The sequence below is a fragment of the Antrostomus carolinensis genome, unplaced genomic scaffold, assembly GCF_000700745.2.
Source record: "Antrostomus carolinensis isolate BGI_N321 unplaced genomic scaffold, ASM70074v2 scaffold18907, whole genome shotgun sequence".
In the NCBI taxonomy this organism is placed as follows: domain Eukaryota; kingdom Metazoa; phylum Chordata; class Aves; order Caprimulgiformes; family Caprimulgidae; genus Antrostomus; species Antrostomus carolinensis.
The window spans coordinates 50,642-62,337 of record NW_010328311.1 but is presented as its reverse complement, the minus strand read 5'-3'; the positions used below and the strand labels follow the sequence as shown (position 1 = coordinate 62,337).

The window sequence follows — 11,696 nt, the reverse complement described above, 5'->3', positions numbered from 1 at the left end:
CCTCTTTCAGGACAACAGGAGAAGTAGCGTCTGGAGTTGTAAATAAAGTGTTCAATCAGCCAAAAGCCAGAGCAAAAGAGCTGGGACTAGATATATGTCTAATGTATATAGAAATTGAGAAAGGGGAGGCAGTACAAGAAGAATTACTGAAGGGCCTGGACAACAAGAACCCCAAAATCATAGTAGCATGTATAGAGACGCTGAGGAAAGCACTAAGGTAAGCTTTTAGGTTTTAATTTGTGTCTTGTTTGGGGTTTTTTTCTTTTTCCCCTCACCCCAGCAGTATGTAGAATCTAATTTATTGCTTAAGTCTTTTTAGCAGCCCTTGTTATTGTTGAATAAGCTGTATCTTTACTGAACTGATACTTTCTGCCAACAACAGTTGAGGTTTGTTAGATGTGAGGGTTGTCTTTGTTGTACAAGCCTCATCTGGATCACTTTCGTTCCTGGCAACTGTTTGCCAAACTTCCATTTTCACAATGAACCTCTGAAAGAAGGGCAGGATTAGTGCATCTTGTTCCAGACTGTGGAGCTTCTCTTATGAATAGCTGAAATAAACTCACTGAAGGGAAAACCAAAATGTAGTCTTTAAAAAAAAAACAAAACAACCTTTTTTTTAAAAAACCACTGTTTTCCTCACTCATGTGAGCATCTTTAATTGGGTACACTGTGGGTTTTGGAAGAAAAGAAAAAAGCTCATTGCACAGTAACTTTCCATTGTCCATATAATCATTTCTTTATTAAAAAGAAAAGCTGATAATGCTCCCTAAAAATCAAATCCAATTTAATTAAGGTGGAGTAATTGGTTTCAAGATGAGGTTTGGAACATCTTTTTTGTTCCACTTCAAGTATATTTGCTGCTTTTGTGAGTTGAATGAAAAATACTGGGGGTTTTTTTCAAATTCTTATACATGATGTATATATAATTCAGTGTCCATTAGATTTTTTTTTTAAAGAGGAAACAGATAATTTTATTATTAATGGATAGAACACTTTTTTCTGAGAAAAGTAATTCATATGAAAATGTACAATATAAATGGAGAGTGTCTTATGCTAGGTATTTTTTAAGAGAACTTGCTGAGGTATAGGCAAGTATATAGATCTGGATAGACAGTCCTTGTTAAACTGTTTCAGGCTTCTCTAATAGAGGTCAAAATAAAGTGTTTGGCTTAGCATGTTACCTGTGCTTCCACTAAGTGAAGCTACTGTCCCACATTTAAGAACGTATTTTAGCTATTTTAAATTGCCTTATCTAATCAAATGTCCTTTTAACAGTACAATGTAATTAGAAACCTGCACAACCTTCCTCAATATCTTTCAACTAACCCATGTCTATAAAATGTATCGTATCTGCCTGGTTTTTTTATATGCAGTATTTTATTATCTGTGATTTGGCAAGACCAAATTCTTTCATGGAGCTCTATTGCTTTAACCTTTATTTTCTGAGCTGTGTTGTTCCCTAAATTTGTCTTGTGCTTTGACAGGGTTTCTGCCTGTCAAAGCAGACAGAAATTTGTCTGTGTTGTACCTAGTGCATAACTAGTTTAGCTTCTAGTGTTTTATCTTGTGCTAAGGTTTCTTTTCTTTCATTGATATATGAATTAGATAAGAACAAGAGAATTTGCATAGGCACTTTTCCTAATAAGCTTTTTTTTTGAGTCATGGTAGAAAAATAAAAATCTTGGGCAACTCATTTGTTCATATTCTGCATGTAAATTGTGTTGTTTCTAAGACTGGAGCCTCTTTTGCAGATTTAAATGCTTATTATTCTCAAAGTGGGCTTGGCAATAAAACGTTTAGAACTAGACTTTTTAGAAAGTGAGACATGTAAGTTTTGGTTCCTGAGCAGCCTTTTTAAATAGCTTTTTGATGTGGTACTTGATTGGAGGGAAGCAGAAGAAAAAGTGTGTTTGGAAAGGTTAATTCAGAATTCTCAAGGAAAATAAATGCTTCTGAATAATAAAAAAACGTGGCTTATGAGGTGATTTAGATAGGATGCTTTAAGAACTGCAGCAGTTTACTATGAGTATGAAAATAAAATTATTGTGTTCTGATTCAGCAGTGATTGGAAAAGGAAGTTGAGTGTTTTAAGTTCAACAACATGTAGAATCTGCTGACAGGGAAGGACGATGGGCTGGGGAAACTTGTTTTATGTGTCCTTTCAGCAGCACATATCTCAACACATGTATTTTCTGTGAAGATGACCCAGGCTCACTGTAATTATCTGGTCCAACAAGTGGAAAAGTGACTGATGCTTTTACTGCAGTTTGCCTCCAAGGATAGACAAAGGAGATTCTATTCTTATTTAAAAAAAAAAAAAGTGGGTCATACAAATTTGTATCTAAAGACACTTTCTTTTTTCTTTTTCTCTTTTTTCTTTTCTTCCCCCTGGCAAGGGAACAGATTTAAGAAGCAGATTGGATCAAGTGCTTTGAAGTAATTTCAGAGGCCTGATTTTTTTTAATTCCAAGCTGGGTGTGGAGGGTAATAATGATAGGGCAAATATTCACTAAATTTTACAGTAGCTTAGTAGCTTCACGAAATAATAGCTATAATAATGGTTTAAGTAAATGACACAATCACTAAATGTGTACGGGAAGCATTTCATAGATTGTTTTAAAAAAAATCAGTTATTATTTGTGGATCACTCTCTGCTTCCTACCCAAACACTAATGTTATTCCATGTTTTTAACTTTCAGTGAATTTGGTTCAAAAATAATCTCGCTGAAGCCAATCATTAAAGTATTGCCAAAACTTTTTGAGTCTCGGGAAAAGGCTGTTCGAGATGAAGCCAAACTCCTTGCTGTGGAGATCTACCGTTGGATAAGGGATGCTCTGAGACCTCCACTGCAGAACATAAATTCTGTTCAGGTAGGCAGAATGTAGCTCTGTATCTAAACATTTCAGAAGATGCTTGCATGCTCACCCTCTCTGATCCTCTGGTGTTGGGTATTCTTGAAGTCAAAGATGGAATTTCTCCATAACAGCAACATTATTTTTTTAAGCTTCCTGTAACTTTACCTAAAACGTTAGTACCTCTTTGTTATTTGTAAAGAAAATGTGATAATGTTTTGTTGCTCTGAATAGTGAAGTTGTGGGGGGAAGCATCATATTGAAACTTTGAGGAGGAGATTTGAGAAGCAGAATGATATTTCTTGGAGACCTAACCCAAGGGCAAATGGTCACACTTACAAAAGACCCCTGCACTGAAAGTCTTCAGGTCAACCATCTTCCTTTTTTCCTGAAATTTTTTCTTCTATTGCAGCCCTTCAGACTTGTTCTGGTGGTGCTGAGGATGTAAATGTTCCACTTCAGGAAGTGGCATTACATTGTCCAGCGGAGGCCACCAGGATGATCCGAGGGCTGGAGCACCCCTCCTATGAGGACGGGCTGAGAGAGTTGGGGCTGTTCAGCCTGGAGAAGAGAAGGCTCCGGGGAGATCTCATAGCAGCCTCCCAGTACCTGAAGGGGCTACAGGAAAGCTGGGGAAGGACTTTTCATAAGGGCAGTTAGTGACAAAACAAGGGGAAATGGGTTTAAGCTGAAAGAGGGGAGGTTTAGATGAGATACTAGGAAGAAGTTCTTCACTGTGAGGGTGGTCAGACACTGGCCCAGGTTGCCCAGAGAAGCTGTGGCTGCTCCTCCCTGGAAGTGTTCAAGGCCAGGCTGGATGAGGCTTTGAACAACCTGGTCTAGTGGAAGGTGTCCCTGCTGCTGGCAGGGGGGTTGGAACTGGATGAGCTTTAAGGTCCCTTCCAACCCAAACCATTCTATGATTCTATGATTGTGATAGATAACTGATGGAACATCCCATTATTTTAAAACTTCATAAATTATTTATGCATCCTTCCCTCTCACCCACTTTTGTTAATTGTGTTCAGGTGGAAAGTACCGACTTGCTGGAAAAAGCATGGTTTAAAGAAAACAAACAGACAACCCCTCCCAAAAACCCCACACAACAAACAAACAAACCCCCAACAAACTGTCTCATCAAATGTAGCTCAACATGTTTGTTTTGTCTTAGTTTTAGTGTGTAATGGTAGCATGGCTCTAACAAAAAGATATTCCTTCATGCTCAGCTAGTTTTGTTTTAAAGTTTCTATAGGGGGGACACACCATTGTGACTGTTGCACAGTTTGTTCTTATGTAAATGCTTTTCATTGATATTTTTGTTGATGATATACCTGTTCTGTGGATATACGTGGTCAAAAGCTTCTGAACAGTGAATGTGAAGTCACTTTGGCAGAAGAATGCGAAAGGTTTTGCTTTCTTGGCTCTGAAATGGGAAAACTCCATTGCTTTCCATGAAGTGTTGCTTGTCTTGGGGTATGTACAAAATGTCTCAGATAAGATGATTCTTTTTCCCTTATGGCAGCTAAAAGAACTGGAAGAAGAGTGGGTCAAAGTGTCATCAGCTGCTCCTAAGCAGACCAGGTTCCTGCGTTCCCAACAGGAGCTGAAAGCAAAATTTGAGCAGCAGCAGGCAGCTGGAGGAGATGCAGATGGAGGTAAATTATTTCATCTCTGAACTCCATTGGAAAGTATATCACTGATATATTTTTTTGTGGAGGAATGCATTACACCGTAAAGGTGCTTTTAATCCCACTGATGCAAAGCACATGGAGTGCAGTACACAGCAAGAAAACGTGGCTGGGGCAAAAACTTTATGTGAAAGTTCTTTGGAGTAGTAAAAACACAACTGCTGATAGTGCTTCTTAAACAATGAACCTTATGTGGTGCTGTAGTCAGAATTTCATTTGTTGCTCTGCTTATATTTTTCTATCTCCTGGTTGCAGGAGGTGATGATGAGGAAGAGGCAGTACCACAAGTAGATGCATATGAGTTGCTTGAAGCTGTAGAAATTCTTTCCAAGCTTCCCAAAGACTTCTATGAAAAAATAGTAAGCATAAACTTAAATACTACCAGTTTATTCTATGACACATGGAGCTAATAAATCTCAAGACTTACTGGCATTCTGCAATGTATGCTTTACTACTACATGGTACACTAGTGGTAACTAGTGTAAGTAAAACATAGACTATCATAAATAAGTCTCAAAATTTGGTTTATCAGCAAGAAAGCTGTGATCTTAAGGACCTTTCCCTGTGTCCTCGGAAAGGACTGTATTTCATATTTCACTGCAGTTATTGAAGTTGAACTGGAGGGAGACTTTGGCTTTCTCAAGACAGAATTCAGTTTTAAAATCTATGGTTTGTGGCAAGTATGCTTCTCTAGAATTGTTTGCATTTATAAATGTAACTTGCTTTACAGGAAGCAAAAAAGTGGCAAGAAAGGAAAGAAGCTCTGGAAGCTGTTGAACTGCTGGTGAAAAATCCCAAATTGGAGTCGGGAGATTATGCAGACTTGGTGAAAGTTCTCAAAAAGGTATTAAAAAAAAAACCCTGAGTGCACATGTGGTTTCATTATTTTTTTTTTTAATTTATTTATATTATACTTTAAAAATTACAGTTGAAATAATACTCATGAGTAGAAATAATACTCATGAGTAATAATACTCATTAGCTGGAACAGTAGTGGAAATAACCCAATCTGTGGCCCACCAGCTATTTTAAGAAGTTATTCCAAGTCTCTGAAACTTGGATTTTCAGTCTTTAATATTGTGGGGTTTTTTAAATTTGTTTTTTCTCTTCAGGTTGTTGGAAAGGATACAAATGTTATGTTGGTTGCTTTGGCTGCCAAATGCCTTGCTGGACTAGCTACTGGCCTCCGAAAGAAATTTGGACAGTATGCAGGGCATGTAAGTAAGATTATGTACTTTTTTTCTGTTTTTATTGTTGCTGGACACCAGGAAATACTTTTTTTCCTTCCCCTGTCAACCCTTGGTATTTATCAGAGGTATTCTTTGTACAATTATGAATGCTTACCTGCCCCTTAATGGAGCAAGCAGTGAAATATCTTCCAAGATCTTCCAAGAACTTACAAGGGCAGTTAATGACAAAACAAGGGGAAATGGGTTTAAGCTGAAAGAGGGGAGGTTTAGATGAGATATTAGGAAGAAATTCTTCACTGTGAGGGTGGTCAGACACTGGAACAGGTTGCCCAGAGAAGCTGTGGCTGCTCCTCCCTGGAAGTGTTGAAGGCCAGGTTGGATGAGGCTTTGAACAACCTGGTCTAGTGGAAGGTGTCCCTGCTGATGGCAGGGGGGTTGGAACTGGATGAGCTTTAAGGTCCCTTCCAACCCAAACCATTCTAAGATTCTATGATCTCTTGCAGTTTAAGGTTAAAAGGATTTTGTTTAGTCACATTCAGCAACGTGAAGCTTACTATTGTAATAAATCTTCTGTACTAAGACAAGTCTGAATTACTCTGCCATGAAATGAATTTTATTTATATTTCCTCATCCTGGAGATAAACCCACAGAAATGCATTTCTGGGGCACAGTGGGAAAAATCAGCTTCTGAACCTGAATTCTACTTAGCAGCTCTGTGATGTATGTTGTAGGTTGATTGGGTTTTTTGAATGTTGGGGGAGGGTTGGTGGTGGGTTTTTTGTTGTCTGGGTTTTGTGGATTTTTCTGTGCTTTAAATAGCCAAACTACTGAGATTTTTGGTACCATAATGTTTTGGTGATCTAGTTTAGTGCTCTTCTCAGTTCTCCTTTGCTACTCTTCTCTTACCAACAACTGGTATCAGGGAATACAGGGAAGCTTAACCAGTCTCTGGAAAGAAAAGGAGCTCTTAAGTAGTTGCAGTTATCTCACTAGTTTCTCAAGCCTCTGTTGCTGTGTTCTTTAAGCTGCTCAACCAGATTTTCCTTGTGATAAGCAAGAGTGATGGGGGTAGAGCTTAGAGACAGAGAGAACTGATGTGTCTGGCTGCCAGGAGGGTTACACTTTGTGGTGAATTGGGAAGTTACAGAATCTCACTGCTTCAGAAACATTGAAGTCTCCTGAACTCTGAAGGACAGCTTGGACAAAGTCTGTTTCGTTCTGAAAGCTGTCTGTAGTTGTAAAAAGCATTCTTACATCTGTTTACACTTCATTTGTGTTTTAAAGGTTAACCCTCATAGCTGCAGAGTTAGTATTGAAAAAGCTGAGCTTCTCAAAAGAGGGTATAGCTCCATGGCTGCCAAGCAAATGGTGTGGAGAAGATGACTTTTTCAGTGCTGTAATGACAGCTATGGATTGCATAAATCTGAGCACTCATTTTACTGATTCACTTGATTTGTTTGCTGGATTTTGTCCTACCTTTCCAACAGTAGGACAAGGGGCAACAGGCACAAGCTGGAACATAGCAGGTTCCATGTAAACATGAGGAAAAACTTTCTCACTGTGAGAGTGGCAGGATGCTGGAACAGGCTGCTCAGAGAGGTTGTGGAGTCTCCTTCTCTGGGGGCATTCAAAACCCACCTGGACACGTTCCTGTGTGTCCTACTGTAGGTCTTCCTGCCCTGGGAATGGGGTTGGACTAGATGATCTTTTGAGGTCCCTTCCAATCCCTGACATTCTGTGATTTATTTACTAGTGAGGAAGATGTAGAATTCTCCTTAGTGGGCATTCAAAGTGTTAGAAAACACAACTGTTGCTGGAATTGTGGGATTATTATAAACTCTGTTAGTAAAATACAGGGCTGTAATGTTAGTTTGCAGTCTGTGTTAAAACAAGACTTCTGAAATCAAGTATAGAACCATGCTACTCTCTGTACCTGACTGCATGGGGCCCAACTTCACCTCTGGCTGCCTTTGGAGCCCTGGACTGTTCTTCCTTCCCTCCCCTTCTCACATGGGATACAGCTTCTAACTTCCATGTTAAAAAGTTACTCATTCTAGCTGTCAGCACTTTCTAAAACAGAGACTTAATGATTTAAAATGTCTCCTTCCTATGACTTTATTCTCTGTAGGGTTTAGGGGTGTCTGCCACCTGCAGTAGCATGTGTGAGGGTCTTCGTGGTGCCATTCTGTATTAATCGAAGGGGTTTTTTTAGTGCTAAAGTCTTTGTGAACAGGGAATTTGCAAGTTGCAGCCCAGCAAAGGGTACCAGCTGAGCCTAGGTCACTGTGTGTCACAAGGGCTTGAGATCTCATAGTTGGCATCTGAGAAGAAAACATCTGTGGAAAATCTATTTTGTATTATGCAAGAGCTTATAGCTTCTGTGAGGCATCAGACTCCTTCCAAACTATGAACTGTTTTATGTTTATGTAAGGCTTGAAAATAGCCTGCCTGCTTTCCACAGTTAAAAGCTCTGCATGGTTCTGGCTCACTCACAGAAGCTCTTACTGTTACAGAGACCATACTTAAATGGAGCTGCTTGTATTACTGGGATATAAGAATGTCTGCTGCTTTTAAAAAATTATTAATTTTAAAAATTTACTTATTTTATTTTTCAGCAGTGATTGACTGAGCAGCTAGATTGGATATAAATTGCTGTGAAATTCCAGTATGGCATAATTTAGTGTCAGGTGTTCTTTTTCAAGGTGATAGATGCAAAAACTATTGCTCCAGGAAGGATTCCCATTGCTTTAGAACCATGGTCTTGTCAGCTATGGGTCAAATGAGGGCTTCTTGGTGAGCCATGCTGAGTACTGTCAGGAAGCTGGGGAAGAGGGTCATGTACATTCTTGGATTTCTTGTAGTACAAGAGCACAGCTCTCTGCGCTGTGCAGTGGTTTCATTTCCATTTTATTGCTCTGTGTTCCAGACCAGTAGAGCCAGAGTATTCATCTGTAATTATGTCAACTTGTATAGCTGCCTTTTGTTTAGCTGTGTTATGAAATCACTCAAAAATCTGTATTTATTAATAGACTGACTGGAATGAATTTAATATTGGAGATCAGCTAGAAGAAACTAGCTCCTGGTGCTGTTGTGTACCCCTGGAGGGGGCAGCAGTGCTGTTTGTGTTATTTGCCTCTCTGCAAATTACCAGGGAGCAGACTATATCAGGCTTTCCAGTTATATTAGTGAAGAGTGGATTAACTTTTTTTTTTGTTTCTTTTTTTTCCCTTTTCCATAGGTTGTTCCAACAATCCTGGAGAAATTTAAAGAGAAGAAGCCTCAGGTAGTGCAGGCGCTGCAGGAGGCCATTGATGCGATCTTTCTTACAGTAAGTAAAAGTGACAGTTTTCCCATTGTCTGAGTATTGGTCTCTAATTTTGATTTGTTTTTCTCTTACTTTACTGAAACTAATGATTTCTTTATTCAACACTGTAGACCACGTTGCAGAACATAAGTGAAGATGTGCTGGCAGTGATGGACAACAAAAACCCAACAATTAAGCAACAAACATCCCTTTTCATCGCGAGAAGCTTCCGTCACTGCACACCTTCTACTCTGCCAAAAAGCCTGTTAAAACCTTTCTGTGCTGCACTTCTCAAGGTAAAGCAGGAGGAGTTGGTACTTCTCTGGCATTGACTTGAGCACTGTTGTTGTGAAGCATTGGATTGTTTTGGGAGAAGGACCCTTCTGGTAGTGCAAGGACTGAAGAGTTCTTGTGGGCTGTGTAGCCATCAGAGCCAGTTTTGACTGATGTCAAACTTGAAGATGATTGTCAGTCGTGGGAAGTTTAGTCTCCTTTTTTTAGCTTCTCTGAAACTAAAGACTCACCAAGTTCATAATAGATTAAGAGAGTGATTTGCAACTGTTAAACTTCTGGGCACTGTGCCCCTTGCTTCTTGCAGACATTACTATCAAGCTTTTGTTGCAATGCTACATATTATTTGCCATTAATAAAAGAACCATGGTTGATTCATACACTGCAGTTACACTAGAGCATTTATCAGTGTCAATGATGATGTATCCTTTTATCTCATGGCAAAATAGCCCTTTCCTTGTTATGGGAAATATCTCTGGCTTCAAAAATGGAGATCTGAACAGGGTGGTAGAACTTCAAACTCCTTGTGAACTTTCATGGTGTTGTGTCTATTGAAGCATGAATGTTCACTCTCTTCTTGTGTGAAAGATCCAGAGATGGGAAACTGGCTATATTTAAGAAACAGTAGACTTGATCAGTACATAAGAAAACAGAAGTGAAAACCCTTTTTCTTTCTGCAGTGAAATGTTAAGGCTTATTCTGTAGTACATGTAGATTTTATAGAAGTGGAGGAGATTTATATAGAAGATGGATTTAAGAATCTGTTTAGATAGGAGCTGCAAGTCATGTGATGCAAGTTGTCTTTCTCTGCAGCATATCAATGATTCTGCTCCTGAAGTAAGAGATGCTGGATTTGAAGCATTAGGTACTGCCTTGAAAGTGGCTGGAGAGAAAGCTGTGAATCCTTTCTTAGCAGATGTAGATAAACTGAAGCTTGATCGGGTGAGTTTGTTGTTGTAAGTGTTGTAAAAAATGCTCTGTTTACCCATTTAAGATGCATCTTAGACTAGAGAAGACTAAAGAAGATGGTTTAGCTAATGATTTTCAGCACAGATTTTTGAAAATTTATTTTTTACTTAAAAGTTACTGATGTTGCAGGGAATCTGAAAATATCTTCATTCCTTCCTAGATTATCAAGCATCTTTTCTTTAACTTTCACTGCCTAAAATGCATTAATATGTTAACATTGCAGCTTTTCATTCTTATGTAAAGTATCTGTTTGGTTTCAAGGCTGTATTATCTATGAGGTGGGTTGTGAGGTGTGATTTGGGTTTATTTTTTTTTTGGTTGTTGCATGTGGGATTTTGTTTGGTTTTGAACACTTCCTCTGTTGTCTGAAGTAAAGTTTAGGGTTTTAAGTCACAACCACATAGTCTAATTCTATATTAATAGATGGGATTTGGTATTAAAGATTTACTTTCCAACAACAAAGTTTTCAGCCTTTGCATAAGCTGACAGGTTTGACTGAATGATTATTTTATAATTTAAGGTGCTAAGAATTCATCTTTAGAGCATATATAAGAATCAAGGAGATATTAATGCTTTCTGTGTGTATAAATGATCTTCATTTTTAACTAGGAAAATTATTCTAACAATGCCTGATGCCATTGACTGGTTAGCATTACTACTGTAAGGAACATAAGATAATAAAACTTTGTGAAGTAAACAAACTCTTCACGTTTTTTTTTTCAGAGTAGTCAAATTTGAGCCACAACTATTGAAAGGACACTACACTGTACATCCAATTGTGGTAGCTAAATAGCTTTTTTTATTTTTCCCCTTCCCCCCTCTCTCTCCCCCCCCCTTTTTTTTTTAACTGCTTGTCAGATTAAAGAGTGTGCTGAGAAGGTAGAACTGGTTTATGGTAAAAAGACAGGAGGAGCTGCTGAGAAAAAAGAAGGCAAGCCTATTATTGGAAAGACCCCTGCTCTTTCAGGGTCTGGTGGAGATAAAGACACAAAAGATGCAGCAACGAAACCAGGACCACTGAAAAAAGCACCTGCTGTGAAGGTACGAGATTGTCAAGAGATCATCTGACAATCACAGTTGTCTGGTTTCTTCAAATAGTTACTGAAGATCAAAGGTGGCCTGTTGAATGTCTCCTTCCACTCAGGAATTGCTGTTCTTCTGTAGTAGTAGATGAGCCCAACAAGAATAATCTGGGATTTTCTGAGAATGTACTTGGTGAAATCTGGTTTTAATAATACAAACTATCTTGTCACATCTTATTACTACATTTTGATATTGAAATAGCAATAGACCACTGGAGACATTGAGGAGCCTCAGATGTCTTCTCTTTTTCCTCAGATGTTGTCTTCTTCTTCTCCAGGCTGAACAGCCTTCTCGGGGCTGTTCAGCCCGCAGAAGAGA

The 11,696-nt window shown here is 38.7% G+C and overlaps 1 protein-coding gene across 2 annotated transcripts in view; it reads left to right on the top strand.

Annotated features, from left to right (window-relative positions):
• The window catches only part of CKAP5 (cytoskeleton associated protein 5), a 42,576-nt gene that overhangs the window by 1,941 nt on the left and 28,939 nt on the right, over positions 1-11,696 (top strand). For both annotated transcript variants that reach the window (XM_010172214.1, XM_010172213.1), the window contains exons 3-12: positions 11-217; positions 2,700-2,871; positions 4,376-4,508; positions 4,797-4,900; positions 5,272-5,385; positions 5,654-5,758; positions 8,970-9,059; positions 9,167-9,331; positions 10,140-10,268; positions 11,154-11,336. In XM_010172214.1, coding sequence (XP_010170516.1) covers positions 11-217; positions 2,700-2,871; positions 4,376-4,508; positions 4,797-4,900; positions 5,272-5,385; positions 5,654-5,758; positions 8,970-9,059; positions 9,167-9,331; positions 10,140-10,268; positions 11,154-11,336 — 1,402 coding nt within the window. The remainder of the gene's footprint in view (positions 1-10; positions 218-2,699; positions 2,872-4,375; positions 4,509-4,796; positions 4,901-5,271; positions 5,386-5,653; positions 5,759-8,969; positions 9,060-9,166; positions 9,332-10,139; positions 10,269-11,153; positions 11,337-11,696) is intronic.